Source organism: Grampus griseus (assembly GCF_964374135.1).
Source record: "Grampus griseus genome assembly, chromosome: 10".
Classification (NCBI taxonomy): Eukaryota; Metazoa; Chordata; class Mammalia; order Artiodactyla; family Delphinidae; genus Grampus; species Grampus griseus.
This window is the reverse complement of record NC_139004.1, coordinates 53,348,540-53,373,297: the sequence shown is the minus strand read 5'-3', so window position 1 is coordinate 53,373,297 and position 24,758 is coordinate 53,348,540. Positions and strand designations below refer to the sequence as shown.

At 38.8% G+C, this 24,758-nt stretch overlaps 1 protein-coding gene across 2 annotated transcripts in view; it reads right to left on the bottom strand.

Moving 5' to 3' along the window:
* PDCD6IP (programmed cell death 6 interacting protein) overlaps positions 1–24,289 on the bottom strand; it is a 58,134-nt gene extending 33,845 nt beyond the window's left edge. For both annotated transcript variants that reach the window (XM_082663004.1, XM_082663005.1), the window contains exons 1-6: positions 23,957–24,289; positions 11,662–11,716; positions 10,118–10,187; positions 3,721–3,848; positions 1,368–1,521; positions 89–189 (exon numbers count right to left, since the gene is read on the bottom strand). In XM_082663004.1, coding sequence (XP_082519130.1) covers positions 89–189; positions 1,368–1,521; positions 3,721–3,848; positions 10,118–10,187; positions 11,662–11,716; positions 23,957–24,165 — 717 coding nt within the window. In that variant the 5' untranslated portion in view covers positions 24,166–24,289. The remainder of the gene's footprint in view (positions 1–88; positions 190–1,367; positions 1,522–3,720; positions 3,849–10,117; positions 10,188–11,661; positions 11,717–23,956) is intronic.
* Between the last annotated feature and the right edge of the window lie 469 nt (positions 24,290–24,758).

The following is a 24,758-nucleotide window of genomic DNA, read 5'->3' as shown; positions in this document are numbered from 1 at the left end:
ATAATTTTTAATTTGCTTTTTATACACAAAAATGTCCAAATATTTCCACATGCAAAACAACCAAGTATTTACAAAAACAATAACTGACCTTGGGGAGAGTATCTTTGTACTGACACTGTTTAAAAGCATCACCGAAATAATCTGCAGCCTGATTAGCCAATTTAGCTATGATAGCATCTTTCATTTTATCTGGAATAAAATATTAAATTGACCATTATAATGAAAATAAATATAAAATAATCTGATATATCATAATAACTCAGTATAGACATTGAGATCACAAGTTTGTACATTTGTCTTAAAAAATTCTTATTGATGAAATCAATTCTTCTGCATACAACTTAATTATTCCACAGGCAGATCCAAAGAGTCAGAATAGATCAGCAGTTGCTAGAAGCTGGGGGAAAAGGGGAATGGAGAGTGACTGACAGTGGGTATGGGGCTTCTTTTGGGGGTAATGATAATGTTCTAAAATAAGATAGTGGTGATTATTGCAAAACTCTGAATACACTGAAAACTAAAGAACTGTATACCTTAAAAGGGTAAATTTTATTGTTTATTAATTCTACCTCAATATAAGCTGTTATTTTAAAAGAAAAACTTTTCAAGTTTATTTAGCTTCCACCTGATGGACTGCTCCCTTATTTTCAATTTCTCTGTACTTACATATTCAATCTTATACTAATCTCTCATACTAATTCACAAGTCTTACAAGAATTGCTCTTATTCCCTCATTCACAGGGCCAGGGACTCTGCCTGAATGGCTCCTTCGTATCAGTTAAGTCTGGTTTAAACAAGACCTCCTCAAAGAAACTCTTCTTGAATGATGAATCTAAAATAGCATGACTCCCCCTACATACTTACCCAACTGCCAGACCACTAGTCATTATCACATCTTATTTTCTTCACAGCAATTATCTCTCTTTAAAATTACCTTGGCTACTTAATTTCTTGTTTATCATCTCCCCCACAATAAATTGTAAGCTTCCAGAAAACAGAAATCTTGTTTGTCTGCTAACTCTATCTAGAGCCTATCACAGGGATTGGCACACAGTTGTACCCAATACTTATTTGCTGAATTAACGAATTTTTGACATACTACAAACCTATATAAATACTATTCCAGATTTCAGTGTTTTAAGACAGTAACTATATATTTCATAAAAGACTTCAAACACAGCCTACATTCTTAAATGTACATTTATACCACCTTAAGGTCAGAAAAGGAAAGCTGAAAATTTTCAATAATCCGTGGGTCAAATTCAAAGAGGAAAGTTCTGTGTTGAACATATTACAATCACCTTTTTATTTTAAAAGCCTGTCACTTCTTTTCACATGCAACAAAATATAGGACAAACTGGAATTACCTCTTGTGGCTTTTAAAAAAAATACTTCTTGGGCCTGTGCCAGCATGATAAGACTGAGAGTCCCAACGGTATCTGGAGATATGTCCACAGTAGGCTCTCTATTCAAGGCAGATAAAACCGTCTCTTTAATATGCAAAAAGGCACCACTAGCAAACTAGAGGAAAGAAAAGAATTTCTTTTAAATCTGTAAGAATTCAGCAAGACAATTTTCTACTGTTACACACAAAACCACTTACATCTGACCTATAGACAATAAGGACAGTTTTCTAAAACTCTATAGAATAACAAGAGATTTAACGTACATTAAAGTCAAGTGCAGTAACAAACAAAGTAAACTGATGGGACAAATTGATTAAACTTTTTAGAAATACTCCCTCAAAACTAACATGAGAACAAAGGCAGGGATAAAACATTATTAAAATGTTTTTAGTTCTGAAATGCTCTTGCTTTGGTCCCAAATTCATCTCTCAAATAATTAAACATGCCATACTTAGGGGAAACCTTAAATAGTACTGATACCTAGTCCTCTGGGAAACAGCATGACTATCCATTGCTACGGATTTTTTATTTGGCTTTCAGAGCTCCCTACTGACATGTTCCCCATCAGATTTTTCTTCTCAATTATATTTCGCTGAGGTTAACACTAAGATAACTTTGCTTTTATGAAATAAATAACCCTGGGAAAAAGAAAGGTGGCAGTCTGGGATTAAAAAGTGCTGGGGGGCACTTCCGTGGTAGTGCAGTGGATAAGACTCTGCACTCCCAATGCAGGGGGGGCCTGGGTTCGATCCCTAGTCAGGGAACTAGATCCCACATGCATACCATAACTAAGAGTTCGCATGCCACAACTAAGGAGCCCATGTGCCGCAACTAAGGAGCCCTGGAGCCGCAACTAAGGAGCTGGTTACTCAAGGTTAACTGTACTGAAGTAAACATCAATGATTGCTGCAGTCATGAAGTATCATAGAACTAGAATGTCTCCAAGGAGTGATCAGCTGACTTGCTTAGTAAACTCACAGAATCACAGACTAGAACTGCAAGGGATCCAGTCTCTCATTCACAAATATGGACTGGAGACCTACAGAGTTTAAAGCACTTAGCCAAGGGCACAGAGCTTCTTGGTAGCAAACGGCCCAGACAGGTAACTAGGATCTCTTTCCATCACACTAGGGGACCCTGCTGTGAATCACAGAGGTGACTCACAGAATGGAACATATCCTCAATAATTCAGAATGCCCTCTAAGATTTCACATGCCAACTAATGGAGTTACAATGAATGGAAAATTAAATAAAATTTTACTTCACTTTCACATTTTAAAATATTTGCCATTTATAGCCTCACAAAGGAAAGGTATATGCACCATGCTTGTCATCTGTGCCCATCTAAAATTGGGAGCATGTTGTGTGCTTAAAGTACATTTTCCTCTCACTTTCTTAGAACAGCATTCTTCACCTCTCTTCTAAACTTAAACAATGGGAAAGATCAAACTCCACCTCTGAGACAAGCAAATTCCAGAGCCATGAGGGACAGTGTAAGAAGCATTTGGAATTCCATAAAATTTGGAATCAGAACACCTGAAACCCCAATCTACCACTTTATTAACACTTCTGCCCTTTAGTCTCCTTGTCTGTAAAATGAAAATGGCATTATATAACATGCATCAAAAAGTTTATGTGAACATCAACATACTCTGTAAATTATAAAGGAATATAAAACATAAAAACATAATTACAGGTATCACTTAACAATAATCACTTACTGTTTTTTAAATTGAAACAAAAAAGAAAAGCTGAGTAAATAACATACTGCCGCCAAATAATATGCCATATTAGTAAATGATTGTACCTAAAATCTAAATTTAGCTAACTTAAGAACATTACACATCTGACCACATTTAACTATGACCTCTCCACAAGCTCAGAGTTAAAATTTTCTTGCCAAAAGGTCTTAATTTTTGTGACACTGGTAAAAATTTTTAGTGTGTCTAAGAAAAATTATGTAAAAATAACGTACAAATATTTTAAATGAGGTCATTTATTTAAAAGGGATTTGCCAAGGATTTCACCTCAAAACATTTAATCATTTGTTCTCCCAACATCTACTGAGCCTTTATTATGTGCCAGGCACTGTGCTAGGTGCTGGGTATACAATGGTGAGGAAAAACAGAGCTGGGTCCACAAGTAAGTAGTTTATCTAAGGGCTTCAAAAATATGTATCAATTCATTAAAAAGTACATTACTTTTCAAGAAAGCACCTGTGTGTAAAGAAACATTTATAAACCTAAACGTAAATTATTTTCAATTTAATCCAACTTAGTGTTGATGGTTATGTAGTAACTACTGTTCTGCGTACCTGATAATGCTTAGCAGCGATTTTCAATCCTTCATCATTATCCAGGTTCTGTTCCGCTGCAATCTGGCTAGCTAAGGCTGCACAATTGAACAACACACAGCTCTTTTCATATCCTAGGCTTGCAAGAGCTGTAAAAAAGTTGAGAAGGAAAAATTTATCAGATTATTTTTGTTCTAAAGAAAACGAATGTTTCAAAGAGAAATACTATGACCTCTATCCCACTGGCTCGCACAAAAACAAGTTTCCAGACCTGTTTTCTGACGCATAATACCACTCCCATATTCCTAGCTGCCCTGCCAGGCATCTATTTCCACAACAATATTCTCATCACCTAAAACTCAAGGATCAATAAATTAATCTTTCCTTCCCTTTACATCCACACTGCTATTAGTCAGATTCAAAATGAAAAGTCATTCAAGTCATTTTAAATTCAATTAGAATAAATTCTTTCCATTTTTCCATCACCTCTCTCAAAATGATATCTTCCCATGACATTCAAACCAGTTCCTCACTACTACAAACCTATGCCAATGCAAGTACCTCCTAGGGTAAGGGAGATATGGAATGCCAGCTAATACATCTCTCAGAGGTAGAGAAGATTATATGGTTAAAATACAATTCTAACCAAGAATCTACACACCTCACATTCACTGGGATAGCTACTATCAAACAAAATGGAAAACAACAATTGTTAGCAGGCATGTGGAGAAATTAGAACCACTGTGTACTGTTGGTGGGGATGTAAAATGTTGCAGCCATGTAGAAAACAGTATGGAGGTCCCTCAAAAAATTAGAAATAAAATTACTAGATAATCCAACAATTCCACTTCTGGGCATAAACCCAAAAGAACTGAAAGCAGGGTCTCAGTCTCAGAGATATTTGTACACCCATGTTTGTAACAGAATTATTCATAATAGCCAAAAGGTGGAAGTAACTCAAGTGTCCACTGATTCATGAACAGAAACAAAATGTGATGTGCACTTATAATGGAATATTAGCCTTAAAAAGGAAGGAAATCGGGTCTCATGTTACAACATGGATGAACCTTGAGGACATTATACTAAGTGAAGCAAGCTAGTCACAAAAAGACAAACACTCTATGATCCCACCCATACGAGGTGTCTAAAGTAGGCAAACTCACAGAAACAGAAAGTAGAATGGTGGTTACCAAGTACTGGGGAAAGGGTGAAAAGGGGAGTTGTTGTTTAAAGGGTACAGAGTTTCAGATTTGCAAGATCAAAAAGTTCTGGAGATCTGTTTCACAACAATGTGAATATACTTAACACCTCTGAACTGTACACTTAATATTGGTTAAGACAGGGAATTCTCTGGTGGTCCAGTGATTAGGACTCGGCGCTTTCACTGCTGGGGCTCAGGTTCGATCCCTGGTTGGGGAACTAAGATCCCACAAGCCATGTGGTGCGGCCAAAAAAAAATAAAGAATTTTTAAAAATTGGTAAAGATAGTAAATTTTATGTTACGGGTTTTTTTTAACTACAAAAAAATTTTTAAAAAAGAACAAATTAAATCATAGTGACATTCAAAAGTCTTACATAATGTGCCAGGTATTGAACACCAAGCAAAATAATCAGAAGGCTTCTTACAAAAAATACCGAACAAACCATCTAGAAAAATCAGAACAACACTACAGCTGTGTGTTTGTGCCACACAATAGTGCCATAAAGTAAAACCCTCCTTGTTATGTAGCATGTTAGTAGTCTCCCTTGTAATTACGGTCAGCTTTTAGCTTGCCTCCAACCTAATTCTAGCCTCCTCACCATAAAGTAAAGCAGACATACACACCAGCTACTCTAACCTACTTTCTTAAATAAATGTATTAAAAATCTGGAATAACCAGGATATGAGTAGAACATGCAGCAAAATAAAGATCAAGGTGAACTAAAAATCTAAGCCCAGAGTAAACAATTCCAATAACAGAAAACATTTCAAAGATCCACATTAACATCCTTAAAGAGATTCAAAGATGGTACATCCATAAACAAGTACATGATGTTATTAAAAAAAGAACAATCCATGAATAAGAAAAAGCCCCTGGAAATTAAAAACTTGATTGCTAAAAGTTTTTCAAAAGAAAGGTTAGAAAATATCTAGGCAGCCCATAAAGAGAAAACAAAATGAAACGTGTAAAAGTTGTGAGTGAGTGGCTCAGAACTACTAATATCAGTTAATACAGCATTCTGAAAAGAGAGTAAAAAATGAAGAAATTATCAAAGAAATATATGAAAATTTCCCAGGGCTGAAGGGAGATAATGAGTCTTCAAACTGAAAGGACCAACAATAAAATGCCATACCCCAAATGAAAGCCAATTAGATCTTTTGAGATTTCTAACCATGAAGTATAAAGAGAAAATTGTAAAAATCTTCCCAAGAAAAAAGGATCAGGTCACCTACAAAAGAATACTCAGCAGACTTTTCATCAGTAACACTGGATAGTAAAAGGCAAGGGAACAATGCCTTCAGGTTCTGAAGAAACATGATTCTAATTAATTCAACATATATTAAAGCCAGTATGGCTAAAAAAACGGGGAACAAGGGACTAATGGGAAGCAATGATGTCAGGGAGGTAAGAGAGCCAACTCTGCTGTAAAGCTTTAGCTTTTACTCTGAGTGAGGCAAGAAGTCAACAGAGTTTTGAACAGAGACACATTCAGCCCGCCTGGTGGACAACAGACTGTGGGGAAGCAGCACTGGTGGAGGCCAGAGATTAGGACAGGTAGCTGCTGCAATAGGCGCGAGGGGTGATGGTGGCTCTGACCACAACAGCACGAGCAGAGGTGCTGAGAAGTGACTGGATTTTTAATACCTTTAAAAAGAAAATCTGATAGGATTTGCTGATGAATTCATTGAATGTGGGGAATGAAGTGAAACAATGTCAAGAGTGCCTCCAAGGTTTCTGACCTAAGCAGAATTTCAAACCAAATTCATGTGAGGGCAAAATACAGACATTTCCACAAAGAAGAGATTCAGAAATGTGACCTTTTCTGAGAAAGTTACTTAAGAGTATATTCCAGCAAAAGAGGAAGACACCGTAGCCAGAAAACAATGGCTCTAAACTAAGGGATAATAGTTATACAGCAGATTTAGATAGCAAACAGTCCAGATTCAAGCAAGAAAACAGTCGAGGCCAAAGGGAACAGAAGAGTCACTCAGGAAAAGGTGAGTCCAGAGAGATAAATAATAAGACCAAGAGTTTGCAAAGTCTTGAGAATATGATAAAAGCACAGAATGTGTGTGGTGGTGGAGCAATTAAAACTTCTAAAAACACACACACACGCACGCAGAGCCATACAAGAAAGTCACAGTCTAAATATAAAGCAACTCATCCAGTATATATATATATCCAGTATATATGACTTAAAGAAGAATGAAATACATTCCAAGCAACAGATAAAAATAAACTTTTTATATATAAGATATATATGCCAGCCTATTATATTTCCTATGAACATTATCATCCCAGGCTGTTGTCTTTCATTTTATTTTGACAATTTCTCACGTATAAGAGATTTTGTGAAAACTTTTTCCTGTAATTAAATCTTTTTTCCTTTATGATTTCTTCTATCACATCTAAAGTTAAATCAGGGTTTCTTTAAAATAAATGTTCAACTCTCCTTTCTTCAAAGACCTCTTTTTTGTTAATATTGAACTTCATTCTTGTTTTTTTACCTGAGCTTTTCAAAATGACAACAGCTTGATTATAAATAAAAATAGTTGTTCTAAAATTCAAACAATTGTTTAAACATACACACACACACACACACAAAAAAAGAAAATACATTAAAAATCACTCAATATCCTCCCAGAGTTACCCACTAATTTTTGGTGAATATCTTGACAAATAAGTACATACATGTTCACATACCTAATTTTTCACAAATAGTACACTATACCATATTCAGGGTGCCTGGAATGCACAACTCCAGGAAGCAGCAATCATCCTGGTTTCTATATAAAAGGTGTTCCAAAGAGACCAGCTCTGGGGCCCCGAGTTACATCAATTCAAGGCAACAGCTCTCACCTCTAACAGGTCTTTTATTGGATATTCAATTGACACAGATATATATGCCAACAAATATATATTTGCATTATCATTCTTAATATTCTAAATTATACAATATTCTAATGAATGGGCAGCCTGTGCTTTATTTAACCAAAACATTAGTGATGGACATTTAATTCCCAATATTTGCTACTAGAAATGCCTTGATGATCTACCTCCTGCTTTACTTACGCTCTCAATTTTTTGTGTGTCCCAATTCCTCTAGGACCTCAGTTCATCAACTTAACCTATCTCACTTAAATGTCTCCTGGTTGTCCTGCTACCTGCTCCTTATTCTCAGCCAAACAACTTGCTTGTCACAACAGCACTAGAAGTCCTTTTCTTGACTTTGCCTCCCTCTCAGCATAACGCTCCCTTTGTCCCCAACTCTTTACTGTATATTTTCTTAACTGAGCAACCCACACATGCTGCTTGTACTTCCTCACTTCCAGTCCACCCCTCGACGCAATCTGACTTCAGCATGCCCCTAGTGACACTTCTTTCTCTGCCAAATCCAGTGAATTCTACAACCTTCTATTTCTTGACCTCGGCCACAATGACTCTGTCAATGACATTTCGACATCAGAGTCACCTGAAGGTATTTTCAAAGGTATCAATTCCAGTGGCCCACCCTGAAATGTCCTCCTATCACATCTGGCATCCTGTATCTTTGTCTGTAAAGATATAATCTGTATTTCTAACATTCTCCCCAGATAACTGTAATATGCAGCCAGATTTGGGAACCACACAATCTCTGAAACTCTTCCGGCATTCAATCCCATTGTCTCTATTTTACCCTGGTTCCTCTGAGATTTGAAAGTCTTTTCTCAACCTCATTCCCAGGAACCTCTTCTTCTCATTCCCCTGAACGTTGTATTCCCTAGCTTGGCTTTCATATTTTTCCCAATCTACAATCTACCAGAGGAGATAAATTTATTATCATTTAATGAAAATTGTTCCCAAATCTACGTCTCGACCTCTTTTGAGCTTTAAATATATTATTTCTAAATGCCAAAGAGAAACTTCTACCCAGATATAACACAGAAAAGTCAAACTCAACCTGTCTATTGAAAGGAATAATTAGCCACAGGTCAAACCAAGTTACAAACCTTAGAGTCAAACATCAACTCCTACTCTTTCTTCTGATAGCCAGCCAGCAGATCCATCAGTTTCACCTCTGAACCCTCTCTCAAACCCATCCCTTCCTTGACCCACATACACTACACCTAGTCAAATCTCTTCATCTCTCACCAGTCTAACTGGTCTGTTTCTCTCTAGTCTCTGGACTTAGGCTTTCTGGAGTTATATCTGGCTTCATTAAATCTTTGCCATATGATCTTGGAAAGTCACTTAATCTTTCTAAACCAGTTTGTGAAACTGGTGATAACAGTGCCTTTCTTCATTGGGCTGAGAAGGAATTTACTAAGATAATATGTGTAAAGCCCCTTCCACAGTGCCCGGGTGGAATAAGCTATAAACATATAAGAGGGAAGAGCACAAATTCACAGTACACTTGCAGCTCTTCACAATCTACTCTCCAGTATCTTCACCCTCCATAATCCCCAATTCACCTAAGGTTTCAAGCCTTAACAATAATTATATCAATATGTATTACATATAGCAACACACTATATGACACTGTTATATAATATTATATAGCATATATTCTATGATGCATACACATTATATATATGTATTTCATATGTAATATAATACTCATATTATTGATTGTAGCTAATAGTTATTGAGCCTTGTTCTAAGGACTTTACACATATTCACTCATTTTATCCACAGAAGAACCCAATGAAATAAACAGTACTTCACAGTACTATTCCCCACTTCACAGAGGAGAAAGTTAACACATAGAAAGGTTAACATGATGAGCTGGTAGATCAAAAAGCCTCTCGACTTTCAGTTATAATATTCTACATGTAATGTTATTTTCTACCTGGAAAAACCAAATTCATCCTTCAAGGCCTCACTCAAACATCACTTGCATTCAAACAGGCAGAATTAACCACTTCCTCATCTATGCTCCCGGAAGTTTGTTCACAGACTAATATACTCTCTACAATATTTTAGAATGATAGCTACCTTCCCAACCTGACTGAGTACAACTATCTTATTCATTTTTAAAACTATGACAGTGCCTGGCAAGGTGTAGCCTCTCTACAAATATTCGGAAATTTCATTAAAAGTTGAAGTTAGAAAGAAAATAAAACGTAAAAATTTTTATTATTTACAAAGAGTCATAAGGAGAGCAATTTCAGAAACCTACAACAATACAAAGTATTTAGAACAAATTTCCTATCATTTTTTATTTAAAAATTACATACCCAATTTTACAGATCCTCCAAAAAGTGAACCTTTATCAAAAGCATCCTTCCAGGTAAATGTCAAGCAGATCTTGATAAAAAGAGGAAAAAAAGAAAAGAAATTCATGTTACCTTCCTGAATCTCATTAAATATTAAGTCTCTTTCAAAGAAAAATCCACAGTGAAGAAAAGGACAAAAGCTTCAACCCATCTAAAATGCTATCTTCTCTAACCAACCAATTCCTTTTCCTTTTTGTGGACCATAAAATTTTCTTTTTTGAAAGTAAGATACTGGCACTAGGATATTTCAAATGGTCATTCTGCCTCAGTAACTGAATACATATTGTCTTCTTCAGAAAACACAATCTTACTCATCTTTACAAACACACAATGGCTTGAACAGAACAGATACTTAATAAACGATCATCAAATAAGCCAAGAGAAGTAAAGGCAACGAAGTAAGCTCTACAGGTTTCCCAGAGGATAAAATTTAAAACTATTCCATGATGACAAAAGTAGGAGAATGATTACCTTTCCAGGATAAAATGAGACAATATTTTATTTCTTGATCTGGTTATACATATATATTCACTTTCTGAAGATTCAAGCTATATACATGATACTGTTCACTTTTATGTATGTATACAAATAAAAGTTCACGTAATTAAAAACTGCATCTCACTCTACTCTAAAATATTCCACACATGAAGGTTAAAAAGAACTTGGCCTCTTTTAAATTATGTATTGCAATCCAATACAAAATTTTTCAATTCTAGATTAGAGAAATTTTCAATACACACAAAACTAGAGAGAATAACACAAGGAACTCCCATACATCCATCAGCAGTTTTAGCCTTTTGCCCTTCTTGGTTCATCTACCCTCACTTCCTGACCCCAACCCCACTACACACATACTTTTTCTTCTGGAATATTTTAAAGCAAATCTTACCATATTATTTGACTTGTAAAAACTTTAGTACAAGAATGTTTAAAGTATTTTGTATAAACTATTTTAAAATTTAGAAATGCCACACAAATTTAAAACTTTTAACAAGTCTCCCAAATAAAACTGTAAGAAATCATCAGCATTTTCAATATCTAGCCTTTAAGAGAAAGTAAGATTGACATTCTTATAGTGTAACATCTAATCATAGTATCTGCAAATTCATATGCAAATATAACATGTGCAAATAATTTTTAAAGCACATAAAATGAGACTAGTACTTCCTGAATCATACAGTTTTCTTTATTCTGTAAAAATCAAAGGAAAGGGCACCACAGATTATATTAGTCAAAAGATCCTATTGATTAAAAACTGCAAGAAAAAAAATGCAGTCCAATGCACTAAATGAGCCCAGAAGTGACTGAGGAATGGCATGAACAGAATTTCCAAGAGACTCTTTACAATGGGCTTAAAAGTTTCTAATTTGTATTTTTAAAGTCTCATAAAAACCTAGGGATAGTGAAGAGGCACCATTTATTTTAATAAAATACCATGGGTAGGAGGAAATGAGTGATTTACCATTATCATATAAGTTTAAAACAAATTAAAATTAATGACTTACCTGGTTTTCAGAAAATGGGAATTTGGGTTCAATGGAACAGATCTGATCATAGTATCTAAAAAACAGAGCAAATTTGTTTATTTTTCTTTTTGTTTCCCTTGACTGAGGAGACATATTCAAAAAAATATTATGAAGACTCATGTCAAACAGCGTACTATGTTTTCTTGTAGAAGTTTTATGGTTTCAAGCCTTACATTTAAAAGTCTTTAATCCATTTTGAATTTATTTTTGTGCATGGTGTGAGAAAGTAGTCCTGTTTTCCCAACACCATTTATTGAAGAGGCTGTCTTTTCCTTACTGCATAGGAGATTAAGAGGTATAAATGTCCTGTTGCAAAATAAATGAGTTACGAATATGGAATGTACAATATGGAGAATATGGTCAATAATTATGTAATATCTTTGTACGGTGACAGATGGCATCTAGACTTGTGGTGATTATTTTGAAATGTACCAAAATATCAAATCACTATGTTGTGTGACAGAAACTTACATAGTGTTGTAGGTCAATTATATTCCAAAAACAAACATAGAAACAGAGATCAGATGTGTGGTTACCAGAGGTGGGGGGCTGAGGGGAGTGGGAACTAGATGAAGGCAGTCAAAAGGTACAAACTTCCAGTTACAAGATAAATAAGTACTAGGGATTGTCAAGTACCACATGATAAATATAATGAACACTGCTGTGTGTTCTATATGAAAGTTAAGAGAGTAAATCCTAAGAGTTCTCATCACAAGGAAAAGAAAACTTTTTTCTACTTCTTTAATATTGTATCTATATGAGATGACGGATACTCACTAAACTTATTGTGGTCATCATTTCATGATGCATATAAGTCAAACCATTATGCTGTACACCTTAAACTTATACAGTGCTATGTGTCAATTATATCTCAATAAAACAGGAAGAAAAAAAGAACCTTAAAAATAATTTATTAATTAATTAAATATAAAAACCGGTCAAAATTTAAAATTACCAAAGCTAAATATTACACACATTTATGTAAATATAACTGGAGTACACTAAAATTATACATGTTAACTTTGAGTGGACCACGAATCAGATTTCAATCAGCCATTTTAAAGTTAATTAACGTAGTCTTTTTTTTTTTTTTTTTGGTTGCACCGGGTCTTAGCTGTGACATGCATGTGGGATCTAGTTCCCTGACCAGGGATCGAACCCAGGCCTGCTGCATTGGGAGCACAGCACCTTATCCACTGCACCACCAGGGAAGACCCACACAGTCTTTTAATGTGCAAACCTGTATCTAAAATGCATGCAATGAAAAAACTGTCAAAAAAAAACTCTTACCACCAAAGAAAAATACTTATCAACTATTATTGGCTAAAAGCAAACTAATATCTGCCTAGGTAACCAATGTATACCTTAAAATACTATTTCTTATTAAGATAACTTTATATCCATTGGGCAGATTAACACCTCTGGTAAACTACTGATTAAAATCAGGTTTACCAACTTTCCCATATGATTTGGGTATGTCCTCTCCTGTCCATCTCCACCACTGCTACACAGTCAACAATTCCACTCTCCCTTGAATGTAAACTAATCCAAAAGTTCCCTAGCCAGTCGCCCTGTCTCCTCTTCTCCTTTCTCATTCTCTTCAATGTGTTCTTCATACAGCAGCCAGAATGATTATCAAACATGAGGCAGTCTTCCCCTATCAGGCTGACCTCTGAGCTAGCCAGGGGGTTGGGGGGTGTCCAAGGCCAAGCTTTCTAACTGGCCTGTAATCTTTCTTCCTTCCCTTATCACCTCCCTGCTCCTGCACCCCCATCACCATGGCTCTTTGCAATTGTTATTTCTGAGGCCAAGTTTTCCAGAGGGGTGGGAGCAACATGTCAGAGATCAAGTTTGGGGCTGCCATGGCCACAACTTTGGTTACACAGAGGAAGAATTGAGCAATTAGGTAAATACAATGAAGATAATGGGAGTCAGGCTTCTAACTACCAGAGAAAGGAGTTACAAACATGGGAATGTGGACAGCTAGAAGAAACGCTGGCTTTGGATTGGAATGGGAGGTAACAGTGTGAACTCATTTTTTAATACAATGTAATACAGATACAAAAGAGGTACAAATGTGTGTGTGTATGTATTTCCTAAGTGTATATGCTGAGAGGTCCTAGAAGCAATAATACCTAAGTAGCAATAAGCACACCTAGAGGCCAGATAAATAGTACTATGCATTAAACGGAGCCAGCCAGTCCTTAGAGAAATTGCTGGCTCCATGACTGCAACTGAGAAAATTCAAGCAGCAAGGCTAAAACATCTAGCTATGCTAGGAAGTTAAGGACTCAAAAAATGATGAGGATATGTCAGAAGAACACAGGAACTAGCTTTAAGCAGCTCCTACTAGCCAAGTCCAGAATAATTCAAATAAATAACAAATCATAACCCACTAAGGAAAATAAGAACACCGTTCTAAAGTAAACAAAACAAACAGGTGAATAGGGAAAGCTCTACCCTACTGTACAATGCCAACTAATAAATCTAGAAGAAACAATGAAGTGAGAAATGTCACCATCTGGCATCTTTCATAATATAATATCTGATTCAGGTAAAATCATGAATGGAAGCTAAAACACGAAAGTTTGATGGAAACAGGATATTACAAAGTCGCAAACTACCTCCCCACAAAATACTAATTAGTATAACTTATTAATTGTAAGGCCAAAAAATCTGGCAGACAGCATCTTAACAAAGTGATAAAAGTTAAACATTATCAGCAATGGGACAAATCAACCTCATGTTTTTCCTAACATGCACTAAAAAGAACACAGCATCACTTGGGTGGTACGAGAGCCCCAAAATGTGTAAACACAAGAAAATATGAGGCAAGCCCTTACTGAGGGACATTCTACCAAGTAAGTAGTCAGTACTCTTCAAAAATGCCAACATGGTGAACGACAAGGAAAAACTGAGAAACTATTCCAGATTGAAGGAGACTAAAAAGGCAATTAAATGCAATGCAAGATCTGGGATTAGATCCTGGACCTGTAAACAACATTATTGGGAAAATCAGCAAAATCTGAATGAGTTTTGTAGATTAAATGGTAATATTCAATCAATGTTAATTTCCTGATTTTGAAAGCTGTACTTTGGTTATGTAGGAGAGTATTCTTGCATTCCCATTATACTTATAATTACATCCAAAACTTTTGACATCATTCAACTCTCCAGCCTCAACTCAATATTCACTACACATTCTAGGCACTAAAATTCTATGCTCTCTCCTGGCTCAGGGCCTTCACCCATTTTGTTCCCCCATACCTGGAAATTTTCCCATCACAATTTCCCATTTTTCTTGTCCTCATTCATTCACTCATTCAACAAACATATACTACAAGTTTACTATGCACCAAACACAGTTCTAGGACATAGGAATTCAGCAGAACATAAGCATTTAAAAATTTGCACCCTTGTAAAGTTTACTTTCTGAGTGGGAGACAAAACAAGATAAAGTAAAAATGTAGTAAAGTAGATAGTGCTAAGTGCAATGGCACTTAAAGAAGTGAGAGAAATAAGGTACGTGTATGGGGTGAGGTGAGAAGGCTGTAGTTTTTTCAGATAACATGGTCATTTGACTACATAAAAGTAAAAAATAAAAAATTTTGAAACATCCTGGGGGCTTCCCTGGTGGTGCAGTGGTTAAGAATCCGCCTGCCAATGCAGGGGACACGGGTTCAAGCCCTGGTCCGGAAAGATCCCACATGCCGCGGAGCAACTAAGCCCATGTACCACAACTACTGAGCCTGCACTCTGGAGCCCACGAGCCACAACTACTGAGCCCATGTGCCACAACTACTGAGCACATGTGCCACAACTACTGAAGCCCGTGTGCCTAGAGCCCGCGCTCCACAACAAGACAAGCCACCACAATGAGAAGCCCGCTCACTGCAACAAAGAGTAGCCCCCGCTTGCCACAACTGGAGAAAGCCCATGCGCAGCAACGAAGACCCAAGGCAGCCAAAAGTAAATAAATAAAAAATTTTTTAACAATCATGAATAATAGAAAGGGCATGAAGGAAGTCATGGGATGTGAGGGAAAAGCATTACCAGTCAAGGGAAGAGCAAGTGCCAAAAAGCTGAGACCAGAGTATGCCTGAAAAGATCTCTGCCATGATAAGGAGGCATATGGCCAGAGAGTGAGCACTGGAGAAAATAGTGAGAGATTAAATCAAGGAAGTAATGATGCCTTGAGTGCAACTTGTAAGACTTTTGGCTTCTACTATAGAGTAAGAGGAGGAACCATCCAGAGGGTTTGGACAAGAGTAACACGGGCTAATCCATTTTCAGAGTCACCCTGGTTGCTATGTAGAAAACTGACTTGCAGGTGTGCCAGGGTATAAGTACAGACAAGTCAGAAAGCTATTGCAGTAATCCAGTAAACAGATGATCCACGGTGGTGGCAGAAATGATAGAGGCACTCAATCTCACTCCTTTTCTAAATTAGTTCCCCTCTCCATTTATAATCTTAGGCCCCTGAATTTTTCCTTCACAGAACTTACCACAGTTGGTAATATATTTATTTGCGGGACTTTGTTTAATGTCTTTTCTCTCAAAGGATTGTAACAGAAACTGGGTCTATTTGCTCAGTTTCATTGCTAGCTCCAAACAAATGAATCAGTAAAATGCAAAGTTTTTAAAAGGCAACTTTTTTTAATCTCTGAAAAGTAAAACCTGAGATTCTCTGTTTTGGTAATAAACAGGAGCTACCAAAGAACGTGTCCATAAGGAGAGACTAGCAAGTACCAAGACCCTGAGGCAACAATGTGCAAGGAGGCCGACAGGGCTATAGGGCGGGGACTGGCACACTTTTTCTGAAAAGGGCTATTCTAGGCTTTGCCAAAAAAGAGGCAAAATCAAGGATAAAATGTAGGTACTTGTTATAACAAGAAAGAAAACTCCTGCCCTGCCCTGGGCGCTGTTTACCTGGGTTGGGCCATCTCAGATGGTGGGTACACTAAGTACACAGCTATCTAATTGCCATTAGCTGGAGACTTCTCTGAGGGAAGAGGATCCAGTCTGGTGTTAAGAAGCCCAGGGGAGGGAGGTGAGTAGTGGCTAATACAGTCTGTTTCACTCTCTGCCCCAGTGACACTCAAATATCGGCACGCCCTTCTCTCCTGCCAGAGAGTCCAGCCATCTCAAACTTGGGCGGCTGGTACAGCTGGCAGGAGAGAGGGCAATTTGCTGAGTCACCAAGTTCCGGTATGAGATTATACCATTCACTGCCAAGCAACTGCCAAGCAGAACACCCAACGTGTAGGGCACCTGAGCAAGCCCTGGGCAGCAGTGAGGCACGGCTACTGGCCAGAGAAGCAAACACTTGGAATAAAGGGGAGGATGGGGCAGAGGGGAGCACCCCAGCTAGCTCTCCAAGGCTCACAACGCTAGAGTGATGCCCTGGACCATACAAAAACAGGCAGCTGGGCAGGCCTCTGCTCTACAGACAGCAAGGAAGGAAGTAGGAGGAGATGAAGCTACTTGCTCTGCAAGTGAATCAGGAAAAAAAAGAAAGGCTAAAGAGAATGTACTAAAATTTTATACCTACCCTATTTACTCCAAAGCTTTTGGGGTCAACTCTGAAAACTTACGTGGGGTAACAGTGCATGTATATCCTACATTTAAATGACTAGGAAGATACGCGATGGAATCTTCAAAGTAAAATAGCTGTCTTAAGACAGGTTATATAATATGAAATGTAAGTATGAAAAAATGAAATATAAGTACTGTACAACAGTCATTGGAAATCAACAATATCTGACTTCATATGGAGTAAACTCCAACAAAGAGACCAACTAATGCTTTTCAAAAGAAAATAGCCATTGCTAACTGCAGGTACCACAGGGAAAATGCTGTTCCTACAGTACGAAGTACAGTAAGCTATCCTTTCAATATAATTCCACCACATACGACCCCTCATAGTTCAGCCTAATTCTCAGCTATCAAAGCTCTCTAGAGAGGGAACAAGAGCAGAACAAGAGAATCTACCACACCCCTCTCTTTATCATTTAAATATGCTTTACTCAATCAGCAGATTCTATCCCAGGGTATACTTCTAACAAATTAGACCTAGGCTGCAAGTTTTCCACAAGTGGGGAGAGAGAAAGCCAGTATGCTACACCAGAGTACTGGTGTAGCAAAGGAAAAAAAAAAAAAAAAAAGAATCTGTACCGTTAAAGATTTTATTTTAAAAATAAGTAAAAAAAAAAAATTAACTATAAAATCCTAAACATAAAAAGGTAAGTCAGACAACCCTGAGTTTGAATCCCAACTCCACCAACTCTTAGCTGTGTGACTGCATGCAAGTTACTCCTCAACCTCTCTAAAGTGAGGGCAAAACCTCATTTAATTTAAGCATGAGGGACAAATGATACAATATATACTCAAAGCTTAAAATATTGCCTGGACACACTGCACATGTTGGAAAAACGGTAGCTACAGATTCTTATTTTACAACTATTCGTAAGTGTTTTACATGTTCTCCAGTATTTCATAAAACTTAATCACTTTAGAGCACATATCTAAGAACTCAACGTTTAAAATCTCATGGGGAAATAAAAAGGAAATGAATATATTTCTTTTAATATACCAGTGATAGGTACAGGACAAATTCCAATTAGAAATTCTAGTTTTAAAGTTTTTCTTAGGGGGAAGGTGTGAAGACCGAGAACAACCAATCTACGTTAGGCAAAGTGATACTGCAACGCAAATTCACGTAACCCATCCAGCTCCAGCCAGTACTGAGGGCTGGGCAACTCCCAGCCCACCAACCAGAGACAGAAACAAGAGAGCTGGGCCAGATATTGATCAGAGTTAACAGATGCCTCCTGAACCTTATTTTCACACTTCTTTCTTTGCCCGATTTACCTCATGAAGAATCACTAATGAAGCACTACTGCAGCAGAGTATGGCAGAAAGTAAATAGTCAGGGAGTCAAGAAGTCAAGATCTTAGTCTAACTCTACCACAAAGCTAGCTGCGTGGCTTAAACCTCCTGTGTGCAGAAGACTCTGAGAGAAGATTCTCTCTAGGGTTACAAAGAATGAAGAAAATCCTGACAAGCTATTTTATTTATTAAACATTAGAAAAGTCAGAACACAGAAAAGCAGAGATTTTAAATTTTCCTTTAAATTTTCAAGTTTATTCATTTATGCACAATAAAATTACTGAGCCAATTTAAGGTCTGGCTACTACAGATACTCCTTGAGACCAAGGGTCAGGTATTATATATCTTTATATTCCCCACACTGTTTTATTAACAAATTGTAGCAACGTCATTAGGACTAATATTATCTCAATATCTTAAGCAACAATCAGAATGTAAGCAACAGCTTGAGAAGTAAAATGGAACAGCAATATTTTCTTTCTTGATCTGTAAAACACTAGTGCTGGGATAAAATTTCAGAAATTATGAAACTAATTCCATCACCTTTATTTTACAAATGAAAAAGATACTACCATAATGCAGCAAACTAAGTATTAACCCACAAAAAAGTGACACACAAATCTATTTAGAAATTTTACAAAATCTATATAAAGGACTCTTGAGTTAAAGAAAACTAAAATTACAAACTATTAAAAAATGTCAACAAGAATACTATATACCGGGGACTTCCCTGGTGGCACAGTGGTTAAGAATACACCTGCCAATGCAGGGTACCACAGGTTCGAGCCCTGCTCTGGGAAGATACCACATGCCGTGAAGCAACTAAGTCCGTGCACCACAACTACTGAGCCTATGATCTAGAGCCCACAAGCCACAACTACTGAAGCCTGCATGCCACAACTACTGGGCCCGTGTGCCTAGAACCCGTGCTCTGCAACAAGAGAAGCCGCCACAATGAGAAGCCCACGCACTGCAACAAAGAGTAGTCCTGCTTGCCTCAACTAGAGAAAGCCCGGGGACAGCAACAAAGGCCCAACGCAGCAAAAAATAAAATAACTAAATTTATTTAAAAAAAAAAAAAAAAGACACATGCACCCCAATGTTCATTGCAGCACTATTTACAATAGCCAGGACATGGAAGCAACCTAAATATCCATCAACAGAAGAATGGATAAAGAAGATGTGGTGTTATATATATATATATATATATATATATATATACACACACACATATACACACACAATGGAATACTACTCAGCCATAAAAAGGAACGAAACTGGGTCATTTGTAGAGACATGGGTGGACCTAGAGATAGTCATACAGAGTGAAGTAAGTCGGAAAGAGAAAAACAAATATTGTATATTAATGCATATATGTGCAATCTAAAAAAATGGTATAGATGATCTTATTTGCAAAGCAGAAATAGAGACACAGACATAGAGAACAAACATATGGATACGGGGAGGGGGATGAATTGGGAGATGGGGACTGACATATATACACTACTGATACTATGTATAAAATAGATAACTAATGAGAACCTACTGTATAGCACAAGGAACTCTACTCAATGCTCTGCAGTGACCTAAATGGGAAGGAAATCCAAAAAAGAGGGGATATATGTATACCTATAGCTGATTCGCTTTGCTGTACAGTAGAAACTAACACAACGCTGTAAAGTGACTATACTCTGATAAAAATTTTTTAAAAAATTCCTTTACCTATCCTACTCTTCTATTAGATGTGGACACACATAATGGCCAATAACATATGAGCAGGGTATTCCGGGGCAGTTTCCAGGAAACATCGTGGAGGCTGAGCCCTCTGCCTTCTTTCTCCCTCCCTCCATCCTCCTAAAACTTGGGTATGACTGCTATCTGGACCTTGAGAGCAAGGACTCTAGGTTTTACAGAGCAGCTCACTGGAGGAGCCAGAGCCTGAGCCTGATGAACTTCACAGAACCACTACACCATCCCTAGGCTACCAGAACTACCCATCCACCAACTTTTCACACAGAGTAAAATCATAATTTTTTTTCAATTTATTTTTTGACTGCGTTGGGTCTTCATTGCTGCACGCAGGCTTTCTCTAGTTGCAACGAGTGGGGGCTACTCTTCGTTGTGGTGCATGGGCTTCTCATTGCAGTGGCTTCTCTTGCTGCGGAGCACTGGGCTCTATGCATGCAGGCTTCAGTAGTTGCAGCACGGGGGCTCAGTAATTGAGGCACATGGGCCCTAGAGCACACGGGCTTCACTAGTTGCAGCGTGCGGGCTCAGTAGTTGTGGTGCATGGGCTTAGTTGCTCCACAGCATGTGGGATCTTCCCAGACCGGGGATCGAACCCATGTCCCCTGCACTGCCAGGCAGATTCTTAACCACTGAGCCACGAGGGAAGTCCTAAAATCATAATTTAACTCACTGACAGTTTGAGATCTACCACACGCAGATGACTTCACCCCTAACACAGCAACATAAATAATATAAACTAAAACAGATAATATAAAAAACTGCATACATGACTGCTGAGATCCTCAACCTCCATTCCCCCTGACCAAATTTCAGAAAGCTGACAACCAGGCTTTTTCATGGAAGGAGACTGGAAGCTTTCTCTCTAAAGAAACTAATCACAACAAAAGACATGGAAGATGGTATCTGGAGCTTCCCCCTCCCCCCCAAAAAACCCAGCAGGGTTCCCATCTGATCACCTAGTGTAAAATTCACTGTTTACCAAGGCTCTCCTAATCAATTTGTAGTTAAAGTCACTTTACAAAGGATGACATTCATTCTTAATATTATAACTCATAAATGTGTATTTTAGGAAATGTTAATAGGTCATCTAGAAGTTAGTAACAATAAAAAAGGCAAGTCACTGAAACTATATGTAGAGCTGTGTATCATTACCAAGCTAGCTTCTCTTCTTTAGGAATTAGATTAAGCCCTCTTTTTTTAAAATTTTATTTAAAAGTTCATTAAGTGTAAAATATGTAAATTAATGTTCAGTTTACACAATTATCCAAATATAATTATTAAAAGTAAGACAATCTGCTTGATTGGATGAACACCCCACAATTGTTTCATTTTTACAGTATGTATACCAAAGGTACTTTTGTACACACCTCCATTTAACAGACTGTACTAATAGCTATTAGTTTACCCTAACTCTCCTATAACAGCAAGAAGTGAAAAAAGCGTAGTTGTTGAACGAATGTGTTAATATGAGGATAATACAGACAACTAAAGAAACACAGTTTCAAAGACACTATCTCCTCAACAGCCCTAAACCTAGGAACAGTTCTCACATTTACACCTTGGAAAAGACTAAAGGAATGAACAAATGAACAAAGTTTTAAACTTCACAGAACCACTACTCACTATTCTCTCATCTTCTAGTCTCTGAAGACTACACACTCCTTAAGGGCTGAGACCAAACCTAATGTATTCATATGTACATTATACACAACCCATGCTTTTTTAATACTACTAATGAAAAATCGTCACTGAATGCCCCTCATGTCTACATAAGAATTGTACTGGAGATTTTTTTAAAGTATGTTAATTCTACAGAATGGCTAAGTGTTCATAGGTTAATTTTTTTTTATATTTGTTTCTTTTTTAAATATTTTTAAATTTTATTTATTTTTGGCTGTGTTGGGTCTTTGTTGCTGCGCACGGGCTTTCTCTAGTTGCGGCGAGCGGGGGGCTACTCTTCGAGTGGGCGCTACTCTTTGCTGCGGTGCACGGGCTTCTTATTGCAGTGGTTTCTCCTGCTGCGGAGCATGGGCTCTAGGTGCATGGGCTTCAGTAGTTGTGGCACGCAGGCTCAGTAGTTGTGGCTCATGGGCTCTAGAGCACAGGCTCTGTAGTTGTGGCGCTTAGCTGCTCCGTGGCATGTGGGATCTTCCCGGATCAGGGCTCGAACCCGTGTCCCCTGCACTGGCAGGCGGATTCTTAACCACTGAACCACCAGGGAAGCCCTAACTTTTTAAAAAGCTTATACTAAGTATCAAGTTAGTGATCTTTGCAACCCAACAGTCTTATCTTTAAAACTGACACCAAGGGGTCATCATCCCTCTAAGCAATCTATTCAGTATCCTCCTTCTGGAGGACCAGCTCTTCCCCAGTCCATACTAATATTACTTTAATCCATGCTGCATGGAGAAATTAAACCAGCAGAGTGATTCAGACAAGGGCAATTAAATTAGGCCATTTCCCACCATCATACATGGGCACAAGCCAACCCAATCAGAGGCCTCCATAGACTTTCGCCAGGGTGTAGGAGAAAAGTACTCTTACCTAAGATCCTGAGTGTTAAGACCACTGTAATTACAGGAGAGCCAAGATCCTGAGTGCTAAGACCACTGTAATTACAGGCGAGCCAGTGGCCATCTCTCCCAATAGAGAAACAAAGCTCTCCTAAGAGGTAATCATCATAGAGGCAGGATGATCTCCTGGAATGCCTAAAGATAAGGAAGCAATATTCCTTGACTTTGCAGTTACTAAGCTAGTTTAACCTGAGCTGCTCCTACCTGCATCCTAATACAGCTGTGTTTTTCCCGTGAAACAAGGAGAATATGTTACACATAGGAAATGAGATCATTAACAAGATGGGCGAAATAAATTTTTTTAACTATAAAGTGCTATAAAAATGTTCTGCCATCCTAACTAGAAAGAACTACAAAAGGAACTCTCCTTAAATACAGCCTGAGCTCAATAAACATTTGCTAAGATAACAAATTTACTCCAATATCTGCATACCTGTTTGTGAACAAACTGATTAAAAGCAACCTATCTTGAACGTTAATGTCACTCAAGTTTAACTTCAAATAATGGCAGCTCCTAACCTATGGAATTCTCCATTTGTCGTTCGGTTACGATGAAGCTAGGAAGATGGCTCATTCCGAAGTGGATAGGGTAGTACGTAATAAACATGGGTTCCAGTGTTCCAATTCTGCCACTTCCCTGAAGCAACTACGATTACGAAATCCAAACCTGGCCAAGAAAGTTTTGCAGTGATGCAAAAACTGGGGAAGAGAGGAGTCTCAGAGACCCCCTCCCCCCACCAAAAAGTGAAGAAAACCAGTTCTGGGTAAATGTGGCAAAAGAGATCAGTACGTGGCAGACCGTTCCTCCCAGGTGGCCGACGGCCCGAGCCTCGGTGGACCAAGGGCTAGGGCGGGCAGCTAGGGGAAGCGGGTCGGGTCCCCGGGGACTTCGAGGCCGCTCCTGCTCAGCAGGAAGGAATGCAGACCACACCTACGCGCCCGGCCAACAGGGGCAGGACGGCCGGCCCGGGCAGTAGGTGTGAAGGAGGGAGGCAGGAAGAGAGAAGGAAGCAAGGGGAGCGGCAGGCCGCCGACGGCCTCCCCCCGCCCGGCCCCAGGCCCACCTCAGCAGCGTCTCGAGCGCGCTCTCGTGCTTGTCCAGCGGGCGGCCGAGCGCGGCGCGGCGCAGCTTGCTGAGCTCCTCCGCCGCGCGGCAGTACTGGGCCTGCTCCTCCCCGCCGCTCGGGTACGTCTGCTGGATGAACTTCACCAGCGGCTTGGCCAGGTCCACCTCCGAGGTCTTCTTCAGCTGCACTGAGACGAACGTCGCCATGGCGAGCGCCTCGGCCGCCCTTCGGGCCAAAGACCGCGGGACGACAACGAAGGCCGAGGCGCGCGGGGTACCGTACAGGCGGACTGACGGGCTGACAGGGGTCCGCTCGGCCTGCGCTTCGGGTCTGGCCACTTCCGGGAGCTATCGCGCAGGCGCAGTCGGCGCGCCGCCTCCGGTCACGTGAGGGAGACCGGGCGCTGGCGCTGCTCACCTGGGCCCCCACTCTTCCTGCGCCCAGCCTTACGGCGCCGGCTTTCTCCACAGGCAGAATTTTCTCATTCCTCCGTACTTCCTCGGCAGGTGGGCAGAGTGCTTTCACGTAAAGATAATTCTTCCTCCGCTCTAACAATTTCCCGGGGAAGTGCTACAGTTACTGCCACGTGCGCGAGTTTGCAGCCACCTGTCCAAGACCTGGCAGCCTCAGGGTTATTGTGACCTATGGTAATTCATTCAGCGGGCTGCTGTGTATGAATACTGTGTGCACAGTGAGCCGAGTAGGCAAGGTCCTGGCTATTGTGCAGCTTAATGTCAGGTAAGGACACAGATATTAAGGTGGACCAAAAAAGTATCTTGGTACAAAAAGCAGGGTGCTT